This window comes from Gasterosteus aculeatus, chromosome 7 (genome assembly GCF_964276395.1).
Source record: "Gasterosteus aculeatus chromosome 7, fGasAcu3.hap1.1, whole genome shotgun sequence".
Taxonomy (NCBI): domain Eukaryota; kingdom Metazoa; phylum Chordata; class Actinopteri; order Perciformes; family Gasterosteidae; genus Gasterosteus; species Gasterosteus aculeatus.
The window spans coordinates 20,060,584-20,083,006 of record NC_135694.1 but is presented as its reverse complement, the minus strand read 5'-3'; the positions used below and the strand labels follow the sequence as shown (position 1 = coordinate 20,083,006).

The 22,423-nt window shown below is 41.3% G+C and overlaps 1 protein-coding gene across 1 annotated transcript in view; it reads left to right on the top strand.

The window, feature by feature from the left end:
• The first annotated feature begins 2,401 nt into the window (after positions 1-2,401).
• LOC120822509 (roundabout homolog 2) overlaps positions 2,402-22,423 on the top strand; it is a 68,438-nt gene continuing 48,416 nt past the window's right edge. Inside the window, exons 1-2 of the mRNA XM_040182268.2 lie at positions 2,402-2,983; positions 6,495-6,821. Coding sequence (XP_040038202.2) covers positions 2,929-2,983; positions 6,495-6,821 — 382 coding nt within the window. The 5' untranslated portion in view covers positions 2,402-2,928. The remainder of the gene's footprint in view (positions 2,984-6,494; positions 6,822-22,423) is intronic.

Sequence of the window (22,423 nt, the reverse complement as noted above, 5' to 3'; positions counted from 1 at the left end):
CTGAGCAGACTACGGAGGTGTTCCGTGTCCCCGAGCCTGAGCAGACTACGGAGGTGTTCCGTGTCCCCCAGCCTGAGCAGACTACGGAGGTGTTCCGTGTCCCCCAGCCTGAGCAGACTACGGAGGTGTTCCGTGTCCCCCAGCCTGAGCAGACTACGGAGGTGTTCCGTGTCCCCGAGCCTGAGCAGACTACGGAGGTGTTCCGTGTCCCCGAGCCTGAGCAGACTACGGAGGTGTTCCGTGTCCCCGAGCCTGAGCAGACTACGGAGGTGTTCCGTGTCCCCGAGCCTGAGCAGACTACGGAGGTGTTCCGTGTCCCCGAGCTGCCGACGACGCAGACTACTACCCCGGACGTTTCCCGTGTCCCCGAGCTGCCGACGACGACTACCCCAGACGTTTCCCGTGTCTCAGAGTCTGCCATTCTAGAGACGTTCCGTGCCCTGCAGTCGCCGCTCCGGAGCCGGATTGGTGACCGCCCGCCGGGCCGACCCCCAGAGGCTCCCCGCTCGTCTGGCCGCCCGCCAGGCCGCCCGCCAGAGTTTCCAGGGTGGTCCGACCAACGTCTATGGTTTCCCTCCCCACCCACCCCTTGTTCGCTCTAGTGTTGGCCGTCTGGAATTCGGCCCTTAAGGGGGGGGTACTGTCACGGTGTGGTTCACTTCCTGTCTTATTTTGTAGTTTTCTGCCACTCGTGTCCCCGGGTAACTTCACTTCCTGCCTTGTCTCGTCATCCCCTGTGTTCGTCTAATAGTTTCCACCTGTGTCCAATCACCTGCACCTCCCTTGTGTATTTAAGCAGTGTGTCTCCTGTGTCACTTGTCGCGTCATTGTCTTTTGCCACGCATGTCCTTGTCTTTCGTCGCGGAGTTTCCTGCCTGCTGTTTTTCCCCTGGATCTTGTGTTTTTGGCCTTTGGACTATTAAAGTCTTTTTGTTTTCGACAAGTCTGCGTTTGAGTCCTGCCTTCCCTCACACCCCTGACAGATAGCCACATTTTTTTAACAGTAAGTGCTCATGAGGCAATGCAGCATCACTGTGGGTTAGGTCATTTAGTACAATTAGCACTAACGTGTTCTTGAAGTTTCCTTCTCAGATCATTAAAATTCACCTTGATGGATTTTGTGAGGTTATTAATTTCTTCAAAAGCCTATTTATTATCTGCCTGCACCTTTGAAAGACAGGACAATATTGCGCAATATGTTAAGGTTACTCTCTGCATGAAATCTGAAAAGCTCTGTAACAAGTTACATATGTTCTCACCTGCATTGACAAGTTTCATTTTCCTTATTTGTTTCTTTTATTCCAAAAAGGGAACATATATATGTATACTCACCCTCAGTTTTTCTCTTATTGAATCGAACATAAGATGTGATTGAGCTTTAACAGCACGATGAACTGGGCTGAGCTGCCATGAGAACAATCTGACAGTAAAACACTATTGACCACTCTCTGATGGATGATATCTGTCTAATTAAAATGAATGTTTACACTTTACACCCCCTTCATGCGCTCACTTTAGCCATTGTCATCAAAAACACGCTGCTGTGAACACAATGCTAAAAATGGTTTGATTTTACGCTCAGGATCAATAACACCTGATTCAGCCCATCTCATTCTCTTCTCACAGCTAGCCACTGCATTTATATTTCTATTGACAATATTGATCAGAATAAGCACCTCAGGCTTTGTGCGTTAAGGGCCTTTTTTTTACAGACATATACACCTTTTTGTGAAAGCTTTTTCAACCATGAACAGGGACCGAGAATGCTACTTGATAAAACTGTAAGGGGGCTTAAGTTATGTGATTCAACATATTGTGTTTGACTTGATGGTGCTTTGCAAGGGTTAGAGGTTAAAATGAAAAACAAAAAAAGCATCGAAAAGATGAATAGCCGTGCGATATTCTTTTGTTGGACAAAGGAAATGGCTTCAAAGACAAACGTGTTAAGTTACAGTTGCAATATTGCGTTCCAGAGCATTAGTTTAGATCATGTTTTTTTGATGGCCCTGATTTAAGTGTGGAAAAGTAAACCTATAAGAACAAACTGTGCAGAGGTTGATTACAAAATGCGAATAGCAGAGGAGAAGAAAGGACATTTAATTAGTTTTATGGAGTACACGAGCAATTAAATACAATTAACTAAGGATTGCAAAAATCAAATGAAGAAAAAACAAATTGAACCGGCCGCATGTGTGTAAATTTCTGAGGTGTTTGTCTTAAATTGTCCTCCCAGAAAAGAACAGGGCGCTATAAAGAAAACAACAACTAATGAGCATCACTATCAGCATCTCATTTTCCAGAACAATAAGTGCTGCTGAGTTTGGTGTTCAGGCCCTATTGTGTTTGATCTATCTGGCCGTTAGTTTCTCCCAGGGCAGCGCAGGGGAGAGGAGGGGCTGCTGCTGCTGCTGCTGATGGTGATGCTGCTGCTGCTGCTCTGCTGCACCGCGCAGCTCCTCACTTCTCACCGAATCGCATCTCCACCCCTCTCCTCTCCTCAACTTGTCCCGCGCGGGGACGCACGCGTTTCCCCTTTGGTCGTCGGTACCCCGCTAGGTAAAGTGCCAGAAGCATGCGGTCGGACCGGGGAACCGTCAGCCACCGGAGTGTCTTTGGGCGTCGGTGATGATTGTATTGTATTGTATTTTTTTTTTTTTTTGGCGACTGCAGAAATTCCCAACGTGTCGGAGAGCCGACGGACCACCGCGTTCACTGGCGCGCTGCGCGGGAGGAAGAATGGACGCGTGAGCAGCTTCTTTCAGCGGCTGAAATAACTCATTCGGCGGGTTTTTTTTTATTTGAGTTCACCAACTTTAAACAGTTACTTGTCTCAACGTCGCACAATTGGAAAAAACGCCACTGTTACTGTTTATTTCGCTTGAGGAGAAATTCATGCGCCGATAAGCTCGCGGGGGCCAATATGCCAGAATGGGTCCTCTACAGTATTTGTTTCTCTGTGGACTTCTGTACACCCAAACCAACGGTAAGTTTATGTTTACGTCCCTTTACACATGTTATTGGTGGGGTTATGTCTTCCCTCACGTTTACCTCCTGGACGACCCTCGTGGGTCTACAATTTGATCCACGTTCTTGTCGCTGTAAGTGCACCAAGAAGATACCGAGTATTGTATCCCACATGGTTTGCAGTTATCTTGTTGTTCCTATAAATGATCGTTTGGAATCATAAATGCGCCATTGTGCCATATCATAGTTGCTTCATTCGGTGTTGATTAAGATTGCGTGGCAGGCCAAGTGTTTAAATGGCTCATGCAGACGAAACTTCGTCATTTATTCATAAGGGCAGCGTTAATTGAACACGTGTGTTGCTCTTTGACAGCTTAAAAACGGCGTGTAGGCTACTATCGCAAGTGTGCTGTAAACTTTTTGCATTATGGAAGAGAAAAAAAAATCCTTATTCAATTTTGTTTGGATCAATTCATCTCCCTGGGTGTTAGATGCAACTTGTACACTCCTTTCAAAAGTGATGCAAACACATCATTTATCAAACTGTGCTCACAGTTTGCTGTGGCGGGTTTATCCCGGGTCATATTCTGTGTGACCTGTGATGCAAAAGGCTGCCCAGGCAGATAGCTTGAAAGGATGTCCAACAGCTGAAATGGCTAATGTGCCATAGAGGAGATGCTTACTCATTCTGTATATTGTATATTCACCCCGTGACTGTCTGTGTCTGCATTGACTGACTGCATGTAGTATGTTTATCTTCATCTAATAGACATATCCAAGCTCCTTGACAGGAAAAGTGTTTTGTAGGCTACTTTTTGGTCCCCTGTGCCCATCTAACATAAATCTGTGTCAGTGGAGTAGATGAATTTCAGGTGTGTGATTTGGATGGTTTCAGGAAACTGGAACTGCTATGTTGCCAGTTTATTTAATGCAGCCATCTGTGCATTGTAAAGCCAACGCATTGCACCTTTGCCGATTTGTTTGGACACATTTTAGGCTGTTTATTGTAACAGTATTATTTTTTCTGAAGCTTTGATTTTAATTTGATAGTCGCTGATAAGTGTTGATATAAATTTGAAAAAAGTATATTCCCCATTTCTTACAGTCTTAACAAAAACATTACAAGCTTCTCCAAAAAGCAGCTACGCTACTGTAGCATGTGATGTTATTCGCATATTTATGTGATAAACAGATTTCAGCCTTTCCAATTAAGTAGTTAAAATCAAGGAAGCACAAGTAATCAAAGTTGTTGGTGTCTGATTGACTATGCCTTTGGAAATATGTAATCTGTGATCTATTAGAGAGACCAAAGTGTGCAGTGTGTGCACATTACAGTTTACATTGCACACATCTGTTGATTTTGAGTTTGCTGAGCTTGCGCTGGGTTTTGTGTTTACGACATGTCAAACTTCATCTTTCCGTGATAAAGAACATGAAAGACATGTGCTGCGCGCTTGGCCATCAAATTAATCTTTTGGTTATAAACGGAGATCTTCTGAAGTCGACTGGTGGACAGATGTGCCATCAAAGGGACTTTTATTAGAGGCGTCCCTGCTTACAAGCCCCGACGTGTCCCTGCCTGGTTTTTCCTGCCAGACCTTGGGATTCAGCTTCAGCACCATGGACAGATCCCCAATAAACAGACTCTGAAAGAAAGGGTGCACCAAGAGCTTGAGTTTAACAGGTTCAAGCAGTCGTAGGCTAAAACACAATTTGGGCTTTCTGACTGTCACCATTCCAACAAATTTTACTTTAAAACATGATTTAATTTAAAACATCAAATGTTATTAATACAAGACTACTCAGCTATTCAAAGTCAATGATTTATTTAAAAGGAGTAACATAGAAACAAATATAAGTGCCGGAGCATGCATTGCGCAGGAAGCAGGCAAACCCTGTGGTTGGTTTCCAGTCCATCATAAAGCAGATAGTCTGACAGGACCCCACAGAAACTTCTTGCTGTTAGATGACGGTACCCACCACTGGGCCAGCGAGAGTTATCTAATTATCTAATAAAGTTATCAATTATCTAATTCCTATGGTGTTGTCTGACGGCACAAGTCAAACCATACATTAGCCACAGTGAAGACGGGCTAATGGGACAACCAATTACAAGAAGTCAGTATCCCACAGACTGTGTGTATTTGCGTTTTGGTGGATCTGCTTGATTGTTACTTGGACAGACGTATAGGTCTTTAAACGCATATAAAGAACGTAATGCATCAACATGGTGTGTGTATGTGTTGACGACAGCTAATGTAATGCTTTCTATCAACAAACCACTTAACATTATAGACAGTTACATCCATTTAACTCATATTTGCAGCTATATTTTGTTTCTGTGTAACAGCTAATAATCCCAGTTGCTTTCTTCAATTTGTATGATTCCTCAACATCAAAGGCAAAAAGACAAGAGACATTTTACTGGGATGTTTATTTATTTAGATAAATTTCAAAATAATAATTTTCTCACCATATGTCCAGCCAAAGGGTCGGTTTTAGCGACACCAACATCCCTTTCTAGGTTTGTTTGCATGCACACGATGGAAAAAGAGAAGTCCTTTCACCACAGATATTATAATGCCCTCACATTTAATGAAACAGATGAGAAATCTGATGCTGCCTACAAGCACAGTGCTTCTACGTTTTTCCTCTCACATTTAGAGGTAGAATTAAACAGTATTGAAGGTGTTGGCCAAATGAATGGAAGGAATGTTGCAGCGTAAGGGTTGTTATCTGGGTCACTGTTTCACAGATTAGCATGTTGTTCTTATCAGCACAGTCAGAATCACTGTCATGACATTTGCTGAAGGTTGTCTTTCAAAATGCTTAATACTATTCATCTTAATACAACAATGTAACCTTTAAGGAGGAAATGTAAACTTTGCGCATCATTGCAGTGATGCAAAGATCCAATGTAGCAGTCCCTGTTCTACACCCGCTGAGGCAACATGTTTGAAGATGTCAGTGTTTGATGGAAAGTGTTAATGAAAAAGCTAATGAGACGTAATGACTCCCCAGCTCCTGTCTGGGAAGGTAAATATTAGAGCCTGAGTGTAGTAACACTGCATCTAGCGCAGGAAATATGAGCACCAACACCAACCTTTCTTTCACAGAGTAATGAAATTATAATTAGTTTACCAACTAAATTTACAGATGTTTGTACATCTAATGTTTATGAAGCCGGAAATCTATATATATATATATATATATATATATATATATATATAATATATATATATATATATGTGTGTGTATTTAGCAGATATATGACTAAACATTTCTGTGTTTTATCATAATATTAACTTTCTTTGATTTACTATTTTAAGCTTGGTGATACATTTTATTCACCATATTTCAGATCTTGCACTGCACTTTGCACTTTGACATGCTTTCTACATAGGTTAACTTATTTTTTTCCCAAACATACTGCTGTTGCTCCTGCAGTAAAATTACAATGCCTTATCGACATGAACATAATCATTACAGCTATTTATTTAATGGGACTTTCACTGTCTTTTCCCCTCTAGGGTCTCGTCTTCGCCAGGAGGACTTTGCTCCCCGTATTGTGGAACACCCCTCTGACCTCATCGTGTCTAAGGGGGAACCAGCCACTCTCAACTGCAAGGCCGAGGGCCGGCCGACCCCGACGGTGGAATGGTACAAAGATGGGGAGCGCGTGGAGACAGACCGCGACAACCCCCGCTCGCACCGAATGCTGCTGCCCAGCGGCTCCCTCTTCTTCCTGCGCATCATCCACGGACGCCGGAGCAAGCCCGACGACGGCAGCTATGTGTGTGTGGCACGAAACTACGTGGGGAAGGCCGTAAGCCGGAACGCATCTCTAGAAGTAGCATGTAAGTCAGAGATTCCATCCTACTCCTCTCGGCACAAAGTTGCTGCCCTGGTCAAAGCAATCTCAGCTTTGCATGACAACACAATGGGAATATAGCGTGGCAGTATGCATTGAGGTCGGTAACCTTCCGTGGGGTACGTGAACATGAGAAAGGTGTTCATGTTCGTCTGAAAAAGGTAGAGTTTTGGTTAAATTAAGCATAACCTGTTGGGGCTGATGAGCTGAGAGACCCAAATATAAAACGCCGTCCGTCACAACACGAGCAACGTCACTTTTCCACCTACAAGCGTGAGTGTGTGTGTGTGTGCGTGCTTACCCGTGTGCATAACAGGTCCGCGCATATCCTCGCGATTATGTTTTCAGACTGCTGGTGAGACCTGTTTGGATGACCTGTTGGAGTAATGTATGGGCAGAGCAGTGAATTGCTCCAGGGACGGAGAGGAAAGGGGGCAGGATTTTAACCTAGCTAACTCTCTCTCACTGTTTGGATTTGGAAAGACGCAGCCAGCTCCCAGCCAGTTCTCTCCCTGTGTGGGAGAGAAGCGCTCTGGGCTATTCGCATTTCCATTATGTGCTAAACTGAGCTGATTTCTTGCCATGAACAAGATGCACAAACACTCAGACGCGCACACAAATATACATGCACCGTGCACACACACACGAACATCCACAATGTCTCTCGTGGCCTCTGTTTCTCACTCTCATAGAAGTGTTGTACACACACAGGAAGTAGGGAATTCCAGGCAGAAATGTTATTGCAATTTGATTTTCAATTTTTAAAACATTTGACCTGTCTGTTTTATATGGAGCAGTTTTTGCACCTGAGGATAAGAAGGGCCTCTCCGCTACAGAATGATGGGTTTTGTGTTGCGATCGGGGCTTCTGCAGATTTGTCTTTCGCTCTGTGTTTGGCTTTATGGGTAAATTATGAAAATAGAAGGCGAAAAAAAGAAAGAGGAAAAGACTGCGATAAGAAGCCTGAACCTTATAGCGATTCAGTCGAGGCATGATCTGGGATCTGTGTGTCGTTTTGAGCACCACATCCTCTCTTTGTCTTATTGCCTTTTCCACATTAGACAATTATGTTTCTATTGCCTTCTTTTACCGGTGATGTTTCTTTTCCTTTCTCTCAAATCAATAGCGGTGAACTGTCCTGGAAATACTAATGCTCAAGGAGAGCTTGGGAAAATAGAAATGTGTGTGTGCGTGAGGAAAGAGCATTGGCTTTCACGTAAACCATGAGACAGTGCGATATTTTGTTGAATACCCCCTTCATCTAGCTGCTGTAACAGTATCGTTGTCTCACTACAATGTGAATCTACATCACTGTCACATTTACATTGCACATCTCAAACAGCACGTTTGTATTTTAAGATGGGTACTAACTCTTCTTCATAAAGAAACCAGAGACCCAAAACTGTCGTTATAATGTTATAGCCGCTCCACAGATTCCGTTGACTAAATAGAAGCCGGCTTTATGAACACAATGACTGTGTCAGAGGGATTTTGTGGGGATTTTGTGGTTCTCCTTAAGAAAAATGAAGCTCATTTGTATTTTACGGCACAAACAGGCATTCTGAATTTCTTTTCCGAGTTAATTGTCACATCCATTGTAAGTGTAGGAGTACCAATTCTTATTGACTAATCATTTTTTCCCTTCTGTTGTTGAATTTGAAAAAAGAGGTACCGTAACAATGTACCATCAGCATTTATATATACAACTATGGAAGACCAACTATGGACCTAAATCTCCATTTCTAATGTACATTCAGTATTAGGTACCTGCTGTTTGATTACGGTGGGATTTTCAATTGCCTGATTGGGATGTGTGCTTTAAAGTGGGATGGCAACATAATGACTGTGTAGGCTTTGCAATTTAGCAGTCACATTTAAAGACCCCTTGCATGGTTGTCTTTTCTAACTACATAGATTTAGATGCTCGCTTCCTAGACGTAAAAGCCCCATCCTGATGTCTTACCCACAAATGAAGTCTCTCTTGAGTCAAAAGAACAGACAATAATCATCTCTTCTTGTGCAGAATAGGTTAATAATGATTAATGTGTTTTTTCTGGAACTACTTCATAAAAATACAGCATGTCCAGGATGGCTTCTAGTCTTCTTTGTGTAATGCAGAACAACGTGTCTGCGGGGATGCATATTTATATGGCTCCTTCTAGGGCTGCGGGATAATGCCAGAATTGCTGGAGCCAAAGTTGTCATGAAATGCTGCGGGGGGGAAGCAAGCGGGTAGATGAAAGTGCTGTGGGGATGGTGAAGTCTAGCTCAAAAGGGTGTGTTTTCTTGGAGTCCACACACACCCTCAAATTGTCTAACGGTCTGTAGCATTGTATCTCAACCAGGGGCTCAGAACATGTAGCAAACATGTGGGGTGCCGCTCCCCTGGTTGCATTTGTGCTGCACAAGCTCAATTTTGGTGGTACGTTATGTATTTTATGAGCTTGAGTCTGAATCAAGTTTGAAGGGGCAATATTCAGTCATTGTTATGTAATGCCAAGCACTTCAGCTGTTGAGCAAAGCTTGACATTTGTAAATGATGTAGATATGCCAAAAATCTACATCCGGCAGCCTTTTCAAAACAAATAATATACCTCATAACTTATTATTATTATTTTGAAAGTCCATTGCTAACTGGCTCTCAATGCACCTAGAAACAAACCATGGGTCACAGGAGAGGGGGGGTGCTGATCACTATGAGCTTGGGAGGGGTGTCCTCACAGCAATTTGGGGGGCGCTCACATGACCCGACTGGTGGGGAAAGAACATTGGAGAAACATACAAAACATCAGTACAACAGTTTTTCGATTTAGTTGACAGCAGCAGAACAAGCCCAACACCCTACATTTTTCTCTCTGGCTGGAAATAAGAAATCCAAAAATAAGACCAAGGAGATTAGCAAATTTAATCCAAGGCCAGACCGTGCACTTCCGACACCCAGAACCAATCTGGAGTATTCTCACTCTTGTTGAAATTCTATTTCCTGTACTGTTGGCTGAAAATTTGACACAAATGATAACATCAGCCATTTCTCTATGACTTGCCATGACTTTTTATTATTAGACAGTCTTATATATTTGTGTTTTGTACTACTGTGGCAGCATGTCCCTTGTTTCTCACACCCAAGAATGTATTTTTAATATTCAACCGTTTTTTGCTGTCAATGTGCACATCACAAATAGCCAACCACCATGCAACCACCATCCAGTCAGACGCTCCAGCTGAGCAGTACTTGAGAGCAAAGCCAACCTAACTGTGCGACCTCCAGGCCACCAGTGGACTGGCACTAATCACCAGAGCGAGTGGATGTTGATAGAATTAGAACAGCTCCCACAAACTATTAAGAAGGGACAGAAAGACATAAACAGTGATGTGTTGATAGGAGCTGTTGGTGAAAGGGCGGCGGATGCAAGGGTGTTCATTAGTACAGAACTGAAGAACAAGATGAGCCCCCTCTGTTTGACTGTGCTAAGTGAATTGGAGAAGTCACTCAGCCAGACAATCATCAATTAAATCCCCCAAGTTACAGGCAGCCAACAAACTGAGGAACCACAATGCTGGATAAATCTTCTGTCTGGATTTTTTTTTTTTTAGTGCACTGTGGTAATTATTTTAATGAGAGAGAACACATTGGACATTTATTTGAAACGTTAATAGAATGAGTGGAATTAATGGAGGAGCATGTAATTAAAAAAAACGTCACAGTTGTTACAAATATTGTTGACCGCTTGCCAAACAAAAGGGAGGCAACACAGTTTTGAGTTGGAGCCGAACTCAGCATGCACACTAGCTGAAAATATGATGATGTAATATAAAAATATGTATTATCTAAAACCTTGCCACATAAAATCCAACCAGAGCAAGTGTCCACAGCTATGCTCTGTCAGGCACAGCAGGGCTTTCAGCTAAATGCCTTTCAGAGAGGCGCTGGTGTCGTCACTGATGCCCAAAGTCAGTGAGGCCTCCAGTTGTTGCCTATGGTGAAAAAAACCCATCCCAAAAACATGTAGTTTAGCCGAAATAGATCATTACAATCAAGGGATCGAATTTATTCCATCATACAAAAAGTGGTTACAGTTGCGATGTGTTGTCAAGATATTGTTGTCATGGAAACAAAACCCGACACTCAGCGGGAGTACTGGGCTGGAACGCTCCCCAGGGTGTGGGGGCTTTTCTGCCAGAAAAAAACACTACATGGACGGACAAACACTCTTACATGGTTCTGACTACTGATATTGACATGATGCAATACGTATTTCTGAACTGAACTGTTTTTTGTTGTTTTGCTTCATACAACCACTTATTTTGAGATGCCCAAGTTACAAACAGAATTAATGTTATTTGGCAACAAATGTCGGCAACATTTCTCCCTTGAATTTTCTGAAATGAAAGCCTGCTACCTTTTCCTGGTTTGATTATGAAAAAATAACTAGGGGAGATACAAGATTCAGACCAGAGACAAATTATGCAACATTCGAGCTGTGATTGGGCTCATCATTTTTTTTTCCTCTCCCTCATTTTCCTGTTTTTACTTGTCAAAGCAAACAGCAAAAATACTACCCATGCATAACCATGTAGGAGTCCTGAAGCACTCACAGATGTATCTCTAATTTGCGAGACGGTGGTCTCAGGGAAGCTGTGCTGTCAAATCCCTCTTGTGAACCGGCCTGGGGAACCAATATGAGCATATTAGAGTCACTATTAAATACACTTTTCATATGTTTCTATCTGGTCCTAATCTACAGAAGAACCTACATCTTATAAGCCAATATATATATATATATATATATATATATATATATATATATATATATATATATATATATATATATGTTTATTGTATACTACTAAAGAAATAGGTTGATACTTCTACTCACAAAATGCAAAAAAAATAATCCATTTAAATTTAATTAAATAAAATTCTAATTTACAGCGCAATTGTGAACATTATTTAATGTGTCTTCATCTCCTTAATTTGACCTTTGCTCGTGTTGCTTCTCATCCCCGTTGAGAAGTCATCCGTGTCCTCATTCCCTGATTCGTTGTCACTGTGTTCTCTTAAGTGTTGGGCATTCCTTTGAGCCATTCAATGCTGTACACTACGCAGTAAACAACATTTGCCTAATTGGGATAATTTGACAGTCAAAGCATTGCTTTCTCCAGGCATTAAATAGTGTTCTCTCCCAAAGTGCATCACAAGTAAGGAATTATTTCCCACCCTCCTTATTTGTGATTCAAAACTGGCATACACCATGTGCTATGTGGATTATAAATTATTTTAGTTTTGCCAAGCCTGGGTTCTCGTTGGGTTTGATGTGCTACCAGCAATTAGGTGTTGGTTAGCCATTGCTGTTATTAAGCACATATTTAGCGCTGTGGAGATTCGGAAAACGCAGCACAACACTTGCAGTAGGGTTCAATACGGTTTCTATTAGACGGGAACTCTCTGGTGTTTTGGAAAGTGGCAATTTGCCATCAATCATGCATTTCACTCTTAGCCATAGACGGAATCCAAAGTTAGTGCCTGCCAGCCCTGTGTGTTCCCAGGCAGATTGTCAATGTTTTCTGTGGGTGGATAGGTTGGCCACATTTCACCATCTGTTGCCAGTCCAACAGCTCTCTTGTGTACTTATCCCCTGTTTGCCTTCCTCTGCCTTGCTCTCGTTAAGCCGCCACAGAGTATGGAATTTTTCTGAACCCAGCTTATCAGAACTGATCTTTCTCGCATGTTGTTGTGTCGAGGACCTCATCATTTTCTTTCTGAATTCACTTTGAGTGGTTATCTTCATAGTATACAGTGTGTAAATTACAGATCATTTACTTAAAACTATGGCTAGTAATGTGCAGCAACTACTAAGAGTATGCTAGATAACAAATAAAAAAAGAATTCAACCAAAAAGACCCAGCCCAGTGTATGTGGCAGCCCGAGCTCTCAGAGTATAAGGTATAGCCCGGACAATCATTTCACTTGGCCCAAAAGGATTAATACCTTTTTACAAACCTGCGAAAGCCACCGAAGCCAGAATATATTTATTTTATTTCTCACTTATTTGTGAGAGATATTGATTTATTGAATATCTGGATTCCATCCAATATAATTCCATCAAATATAACTAAAATGTTCAAGTTGAATAACTTAAATGCTTCATTGTTTGAACATTATTCTATCATATTCCACACTTGTCATTTTGATGGAGCTGCAAAAAATATATATACTTTTTTTAAATGATTCATATCATCTGATAAAGAGTGTGAACTTTTGATGCATATTGAAGTAGCGTTGGCCTTCATGATTAGGTGAATTTTACAAATGGCTGTATAAGTGGTAAAAAGCCCTTCCATTCCAACACAGATACAACATGGATGTGAAAGTTGTCAATGTATTAATAATATCATTGTTTCCAAGTCGCATGTGGCGATCGCACCTACAATCATTTTTCACCCTAAATCTCACTCTGAATCTCTTACAATCACACAGAGGCAGAATTTCTTGCAGTGGTATTTTGCTGTTGCTGGGGCAGCGTGTAATCTGCTATCAGTGTTGTTTGTGCCACCGAGCTACACATAACTATTTACAGCAGCTATGTTGAAAACATCAGTAAACATCAGTAACTGAAACTCAAGTCTAAAAATGTACCCGAAGGTTTGAATGCCCCACTAATGTTCCTCTTAGCTTGATGTGTGTTGTTTATGTCACGGCAAGTTCTGTCCGTTTAATCAGCTTCTATAGCTCCGGGTGGTCAGTAATAAGCACTGCTCGCCTTTTTCTCCATTTCTTCTGTTGACAGTGCCGGAGAAAAGGACACCCCCCTGAGCTCTTAAGATTAGGAGGCAGGGAAAAAGCTGAAGAGCATTTATCTGCTCTGAGTGCTACTTTTTCCAACTGGGGGCAATTAGAGTCCTCTTTCTGAGCCTCACAAAACACACGAGATGTTTCACAGAATGTTTTAAACCCTGTAAAGGGTATTCGTAATAAAAAAGGACAATTTTATAGGAGCCTGCGTCTTCGATCTTGACTGATACATTTTTTTTTAATTGTCTCCTAGGATAAGTTAAACGTTTGAAAGGTTTGAGTACAAATCTGGATTTAGTGCAATTGGTTGCTGTTATTGTTCAATAAGGTTACACAGAAAGTCAAACGATGATAATGTACTGTTGATTACCATCTGCTTTCCCATTCCAGTTAGAGTACTGTACTAGAATCCCAATGGGCTATTTGCATGTTGCTCGTACATGCTGTAATCGCTGTCCACTGCAGTGGCTGATTATAATAGCATATTTGCCCTTAATATGGCTGATGAAATTACCATACAACCTATTGAATAGCTCAACATGTCTCAGCATCAGTTTTATGTCTTTGTGTCAGCACAGGACAATAATAAAACATGACTGCTATGTGGGAGATGTATTTTCCTCTGTTTAAGATGGTTGAATGCTCGTAACAAGGCAAATATCGAGGTGGCCAGGGCAGGCAAGCGGAACTCATTTATGCATATTTCTTTTGGCTGAAGACAGTGGGATACGGGGCTAGCATCTGGTGCTAACTGGACCATGCTCACTCCTTGGAGGTCTCTGCATTACTAGGTTCGGTGAGTTAGCTAAGGGCTAGCATCTGGTGTGAATTGGGCCATGCAAACACCTTTAAGAGCTCTGGTGCACTTTCTTACAGTTGGTTGGAAGAAACATATGCCCGGTGTGAAGAGGCATACTAAACGGAATTTACTGTGTTTCAGCTTGTCATACATCGCTAATTCTCTCAAGAAGCAGCTGTATGTATGTGTTGATGTAAGATTAAATTCAACATAGTGTCTCAATTAACATCATTTAGGTACATTTGAAAGCTATTTTTCAAATGATTTAATCAACATGTACAGTCTTATTAAAGCCAATGCAAAAGTTCTGCCATAAAGTATTTTTTTTATGTTCCATTTCATTGATGCTGTCATCAATTAACTTAATTATATCTTCAGGAATTAAGTTCATAGTTAGGGATTGTTTTGAACTGCATTATAATCAAACTTGACTTATATTATTAATCATTCCTTAAATATACAGTATGCAAATTACTCTCAGTTTAATGTATAATTGCATTTAAACATTTTTGACAATGTAAGCAAAAACAATAAAATGATGAGCTGTGTAAAACAGGTAGTGTATTACATTAGAGTGACATGTGTACAAAATAAAGTGGGCACTATTGTACCCTGGAAAATGCTTTCAGGTGGTTGTGTTGACTTTAATTTGAAGTTTGCTTCATATAAATCTATTCTCTATATTATTGCTACTTAATCAACGTCGCCCTTTTGATTAGTGTATTGAACTTTCATTTAAATTTCAATAATGCACCGACTCAGCGGTATATCTCCCTCCATCAAGAGGCAATGATAGCTTTTTTCAAAAGAATGTCTGACAAAAGATATCAGTTAATCAGCATTTTTCCATGTAAAAAAACTTAAGTGCTGATTAAATAGAAAATACTTGGAACGCTGAAGCAGCAAAATGGTCCATTGAAGCAAAAAGTATGATTAAATCATATTAAATGGGTTAATACTTTACTTAGTTGATTGGATATTTTCATGTTCCTATCATAAATGATTCCTCCTACCTATATAATCTGTATTAAATGCAAAGTGTCGTGCTATTGTTTGAATTCATTGTCTGAAAAGTCACTTTTTGAGTGACTCAAGGTGTTTAAATAGTATGAAATATCACATAATACCATAATTTTAAAATGACGTGTTGAAACACAGTGTGTCCCACTGTAATGACAGCAGCAGTCAATATCCCCCATTAGTATAACAGTTGTTGTGTTCAGGAAGTCACTGGCAAAACTAAAAGGTCACAATGGGTCAAGCTGCCGTTGTGCACCTGTCACAGCCTGTGACTGAGGATCCCTGTTATGAATAAACCAAACGCTCCTGTCTGCCTGAGATGTCCAGCCCACAGATTGAAAATCCTCCAGCAAACAGTGTGAAAAGGTTCAGCTGCCAGCTACTCCGTCCATATATCTGAAGGACAGCGGTTCTCATCTAGTGAGGTAAAAAGTAGTGTACTGTCAGCCTTGATTTTAAAAAAGATACCAGATATTTTAAAACACAGAAAAGGTCATTTTTTTCAGTTTTCCTCTTCTGTCAGAAGCATACGTGATAGATCCTGCTGTACAGAAACATTTGATTGTTGTATTTTTCCGTTTGTGTTGGGACTTGGCAAAGACGGACGGCAACACGCAATACTTCTTCGATCTGATGGATCAAAAAATGATTCATTACATGCGGCTAACTTTAAAGGTAGTATTACATTACGTGTCATTTAGCAGACGCTTTTATCCAAAGCGACTTACATTACACTTTAAACCCACGGCTTTTTTTTCACATTTTTGCCCGGGGAGCAATTAGGGGTTAGGTGTCTTGCTCAGGGACACTTCGACATGGAACAAGGGGCAGCCTGGAATCGAACCACCAACCTTGTGCTTCCCAGCACACCTTCTCTAACCCCTGCGCCACGACGACCCCACGACGTATATCGTGATGCCCTGCACAGTAACACATTACTGGTCATAATTTAAAGCAGTCGTGTTTTAACATTTGAGTTTGAAATATGGCTACACATCTCCTTTTAGATGAGTTGGCGCTGGCTTAAGCTTCTCCATTAGCAGACCTTGAGTGAGGCCTTCACACTACTCCGGATACGGCCGTAACTTACTGCGCCTGTCACATAAAGATGTTAAAGCTGGCTGTCGCCCTTCTGTTTTCTGAAAGCTACATCCAGTCATGTTTTATAACCATTATATTGAGTAGCAATATAGGATGAATAGAAGAGACCGTGGCCAGTGAAAAAAAGGGAAAAAGTAAAATTGCATGAGTGGTACTCAAACTGACCCCGAGCATTCCCTCGTCCTCATACTAAATGCATGTGTCTGTTAAAAGTGCCTTCATTTCAGTGTGATACTGTGAGTGTGACTAAGCTAAATCATGTGTTTCTCAGAAAAATGTTAATGGTTCATTATTGTTCCTACGCTGTGATTGATGTGCAATCTGCATACAGACCGAACTTGGGTATGTTCATGCAGATTTAGCTTCTAATGAAAAAAGATATGTATGTTCATGGTGTCATCCCACTGATTTGAGTAAGTTAATATTCACTCCCTACAGTGGTCTTCCGTCTGGCAGGAGGTGATGGGAGTGAAGAAAATCACCAGCCCGCAAGAGGGACTCAGTCGTTGGTTTATTATTTATGCGGCCCACCCAACATTCCACCAATCTAGGCCAAAGCGCTGTTATATCTGCTAAGTGTCACCTTCCGGACTTCCGTTCCCCCCATTCATTCACCTCCATCGCATCAGATTGCCCAGAAATCGTCAACAACTACATCCATCGCATCCTCCGATTCTCAAGAAGTGGTGAGTGCCCGAGCGCAGCAAAATACACAAAAATGACATCAGACCTCCCCAGCGTACACCTCAGTGGGTAAAAAGGAAAGGGAATATCCGGAAGCTTGATTAATTCATGAAATCCACCGAACGTTGTGTCTTTCTTATATCCAAGCGCACGCACTCAAGCATATGTTCCTGCATGCTTTCTACCTGGTTCGGGTTATTCCATGAATAAGTGCTCTGCACATGCTGTGTACCGTTCAATGGCCTGTCACTGCCTTACATACCAACAAGTGCTGAGCCTCAACGTGTGTGAACTCATTCTCCCCTGTTGTACATGGTGTAATTGCAAGCACAAGGCAGCAAATGAGATTTCATCCCCAGCTGACATGTGTTTGTCTGCAGCAGGCTACGGTTACAGTCGGTGTTGCACGCGGCATGTGGGTACTAAGGGGTCCCCTATCTGTGCTGCCGCAAAGCATGCTTTTATTTCATGTCTTTACCACCAAATAATCAATTTCTCATTCAAGTACATAATCCTGCCTTTTGTGACTTTACTTTCTTCCAGATAAGCACGTCGCCTCCTTAGATTGCTGCCTCATTCCAAACGTTCAAAACAACACATCACATGGTGTCTTTCATTTTCTTCAACCCACAGACTTCAATATTTGCTCATTTTTTGTTGAATTGACTAAGCCCGTAGAGGTAGGTTGTTCCTATGGATCTGGCGTATTCCACAGGAATGTTTGCTCTGCTACTATATGCTCCATTAACTGTATGCTGTGATGACTCTGAACTCCTCAGCTGCAGCTGCAAAAATCCCTTATCTGAATTAAAAGTGATGGAAGCGCATGTCGTGAGCTACAGGGCCTATACTGGCTTAACTTCATACTTAAAGACACTTTACACTATTCCACTGTGAAGGATGGCATGCCGTGTAATGCATTTTTAGTCAAAGACTCAAAAGCCCCTTTCGTTCAAAACCAGTGTTTTTATTCTTGCAAGAGACTGCAAGAGTGTAAGACATTTACCAATACTGAGCCAAAATTCACATGCAGCATAGCAGGATAACACTTAGCTGGCTATCATAAACAAATGTCACTGTGTTCAATTGGTTATCACCGCAGTCGTGAAGAAGGAATCTTAGTTTAAAGAATACAGGTAACATCCATGAGGTTGTACAAAGGGCAACAATGTGGAAAGCAGTTTGATAAAGCACTTGTGTTCCTGTGTAAATGAGGGTGCTCTCATTGTTACCGGGTTAGCTTGCTCTCATGCTCCAGTAGTTAATGTGCAGTAGTCCATTGCTGCAGATGTTGTCCACATGGGGACTTGAACTGAGGAGTGACCAACAGGGCTCAGCACGGGGAGGGATGGACAGTGTGTTCCGGAACAGATGTTTCCAGCCTTTGTGCATTTGTCGTTGGGGTTTTAATCTGGTCAGTGAAGGGCATTAGCGGAGGGATTGGGGGACGCATGGGGACCCCAGCTGTCTGCACCCTTTGGAGGACGCCCACCTCAAATCCACAATCAAGCTCATCCCAGTCAAATCCATACCCATGTAATGTAGGAATAACGAGCGACCGAATGGCACACACTTTTGTCTCAGAATCAGGGCAAATGGTGTATTGTTGGACCTGCGGAGATTACGCATTAGCTTGAATCCGTGCAGATTATGCAGCGCTGCGAAATTATGCCTCCATTTTCTCTGATTGCCTCTGTATCGCATCCCCGATTGTTCTACGGTGAATATCCCGAGAATTTCATCCTAATTTTGAAGCTTGTTTTCTTTTCACTGTCCTCTCAGTTCCCTTCTTTTGTTCCGCATCCTTTATTCCTCTACTTTTACTATTCCCCCCCAACCCCCCCTCTTCACTTCTCCTCCGTAGGGCCTCTGGCTGTCTCCCCACAAGTGATGTTCTCCTGGCCAGATGATGCATGCATATCTCTTGTGTCTTCTTGATGCTAACTCACGTCGACATTTGCACGGCATTGTGGGATTATGCTCTCGGTCATATTTCATGTAATGATGAAAGTGATGATGGTGATGAGGATTCAGGGAGGGGTGGGGTGTGCTTCTATTTTCTGCCCTTGTCCTTTCTTCAATATCAATCAGTGCAATGAGATAAGATGGACGATAATGGATGTTCAAAGAAAAGTGGAGAAGGAAAAATAAGTTTGGGTTTTTCACTTTCTTCATTTTCGTTTTCTTGAGCAACACCAGCTTGTCATTCCCAATCTAATCGGTGTTAAATCACAACTGAACCACTTTTGAAGCTGCTGATCCCTTGTTTGTCTCTCAAATTGCATATATATATATATATATATATATAAATGTGTGTTTCATGTTCCATGATCCGCCACAGAGATAGAGTGAAAAATCATCCCTAATAGAATGGATATGGAATGGAAAATAGAGATTTTCTTGCAAGTGCGCTAACAAGGGAAAAAAGGTTCTAGGAAAAAACAGAGTGAGAGGAAAACAGGCGGGGGATAAAAACATTCAAGGAAAGAGGCAGGGGTATACTTATTGGACTAACCCTGCAGGAAGGGAGTATGAGTGGGGGGGGCAAGGCAGACTTTCTGCCCAGGGACTTGTTGGTATTCAAAGCTGTCTCAGTGGGTATAGCATCTATGCAAGAGAGATTTCTTCACAGTCTTTGCTACACCCTAATTAATCTGCTTAAACCTGCCAGGCCTGTCTCCAGCACTCTTACACATCAGAAAAGCCAGGCAGCTCTGAATCCAACCAGGATTTTCTTCATGGATGCCAGTGGAAAATCACTCCAGCCCCACAGCTGACAGCTTTCTGTCAGCGGGTGCAGAAATGCATATAAAGTAGAGACAAACATAGACCTCATCATTTCCCTTGATGGATGTTTTCTGGGGAAGCAGTTGTCACAAGGGGTCGGGAAGCCAACAAAACCACGGGTTGTTGGTTTGTATTGTCTTTCCACGTCCTCTACCTATTTCCACGTACCTGTTTGGTAGCGTCCACGTCCGTGCTTTAACTATCAGATTCAGAATTCATGGTGGGTATTGTCCTTTTGGCCTTGTTGTATGCTGTAGTTGTTCTCACACAAATACCAATCAAAAACGGGAACGTTAGTATTTTCTAGGCCTTTTTCTCACTATTGACGCTCAGGAAATCATGTTTGACTATGCACTTGTGTGCTAATTTGCATACATTTCCCAAAACAGAAGGTGGATAAAGTCAACGTTGAAAATTTGGTGTCCAAAAATTTTATCGAGGGAATTTTTGTTATCCCTTTGTGTGACTTAAAAGCTCTGAAAAATCCCTTTTGGCCATGTCCTTTGAATTAAATGTTCAAAAAATCCAGCCATGAATGACGCTCGAAACAAAGCTCTGTTTAGAATATGGGTGGGAGAGACATTGGAAAGTTAGTGCAACTGAAGTTATGATTTCTGAGTATGAGACAAATCTCATTTTGAGAAAACAACGTTTAAAGATATGAATTCCATATATTTTGCCAGCCACGACAGGAGGATACGGTAGCACCACGACCATGATACGGTAAAATATTTATTTCAAACATGATCTAATGATAACTTTTGGTGAATGTCGGAGAAGTTTGTAGACACAAGTTCCCCTCCTGAAATCGGCTGACTTTGTTTCTGGGGTCTTGTTCAACATGCTGCGACTCTTCATTAAACTGTTATTTGTAATAGCTTTTAATAATGGGGATGAAAACAGAATTAATTCGTATTTTAAGGTATGCCACTTATTTGGTGGGAAAGGATTTGAAAAAAATCACTCTTTGTTTTCTAATAGCCAGACATATTCTTTTTATTATTGATATAAAAGTGCAAGTTTAAATCACTGTTTGTTCAAAATTCAACCGAGCCAATCACAAAAAAACACTACAGGATGGTGATATAGGCAAACATCAGTTAAGTCAAAGAAGACATGCTATGGTTTGTACCTTTTATTAATGTAAAAAAGAAAATAGGCCGTTTTAAAGACCATCCATCCAAGATCTGGATGCTGTTGCTTAATACAGCCCACGTGTAGCTTGATTCTTCTTCTTCTCTTACCCGCCTCTCCAAACAAAGATGACGTAATAGATAATCATGATACACAGATCCCCATTATCAACATTAGCATGCCATAATTATAGCCCTTTGATGAATTTACATGATTATTAATATTGAAAGCTCAGCATGTCCAAAAAAAAGGTGGCTTAAGTGATACCGACTGTATTAATTTTGTATAATTTGCAATTCACAGTAGAAGTTAGTGTGAGAGCGCTTTCTCTGCCAGCTTGGTTCAGATGGCCTCAGATAACAAAAAATCCATTCCTGTGCAGTCATCCACAAAGGAAGGTTTTTACCATCAAATATGGACATTTATCTTGTCTGCCTTGCATATTTTATTGAATTAATTTATGTTTTCATTAAATATTTACAATATTGTTTTTTTTTATTACCAGACTGAACTTTGTTGAGAGCCACAAAAAGGGAAAGGTTTGTAAATAATTAGTCATTTTCCTAAAATGGATTCATTTCTAATCTTGGCCCAGGCTCAGTACAAGGGACTATTATAAATAACCAAAATAATTCTTATCGCTTGACCAATTTTGTTTAACTTATGAGTTTGAATTAATTTACTTCCATGGATAAGAGTGGAGTACAAAACTGTTACGCATCATCTGGTTAAGTGTATAACCTGGTTTTATCAATAGTTTTATAGGCTTCTTCCAATCTGAACATCTGATTAAAGAGGTCTCATATTACAGGGTCAGGTTTAAAGATCAGAGGTGATGAGTTCTTTACCATCACAATCCTGTAAGGAATGCCTCGCTGAGGTAAAATAAGGTGCCTGTGTTAAATAATGGACTTCATCCCACTCTCATATATAATTCTTTATCATTCCTCTGCATATCTTACATATGTTTTAGGACATTAATCAAACTGTTGTTAGTTTTTGCTTTTTCAGTTTCCCTGGAACAGTGGAAAGATAGTGAAGATTGAAACATGAAACACAGATACACACACAAACAGTAAAACGTGCGTACGCTGACAAATGCACACAGAGTTATTGTGAACAGACCGGCAATCAATGAAATGATGTTTTAATTGGACTTATGGCAAATGTTAAAGCAGAACGGTTCCAAATCCACCCTTCTCCTTCTGTGTCAGCTCAATTAATCCCTGATTGGAGCTAATTGCTTGTGGAAGGTTTCTCTGAAACAACA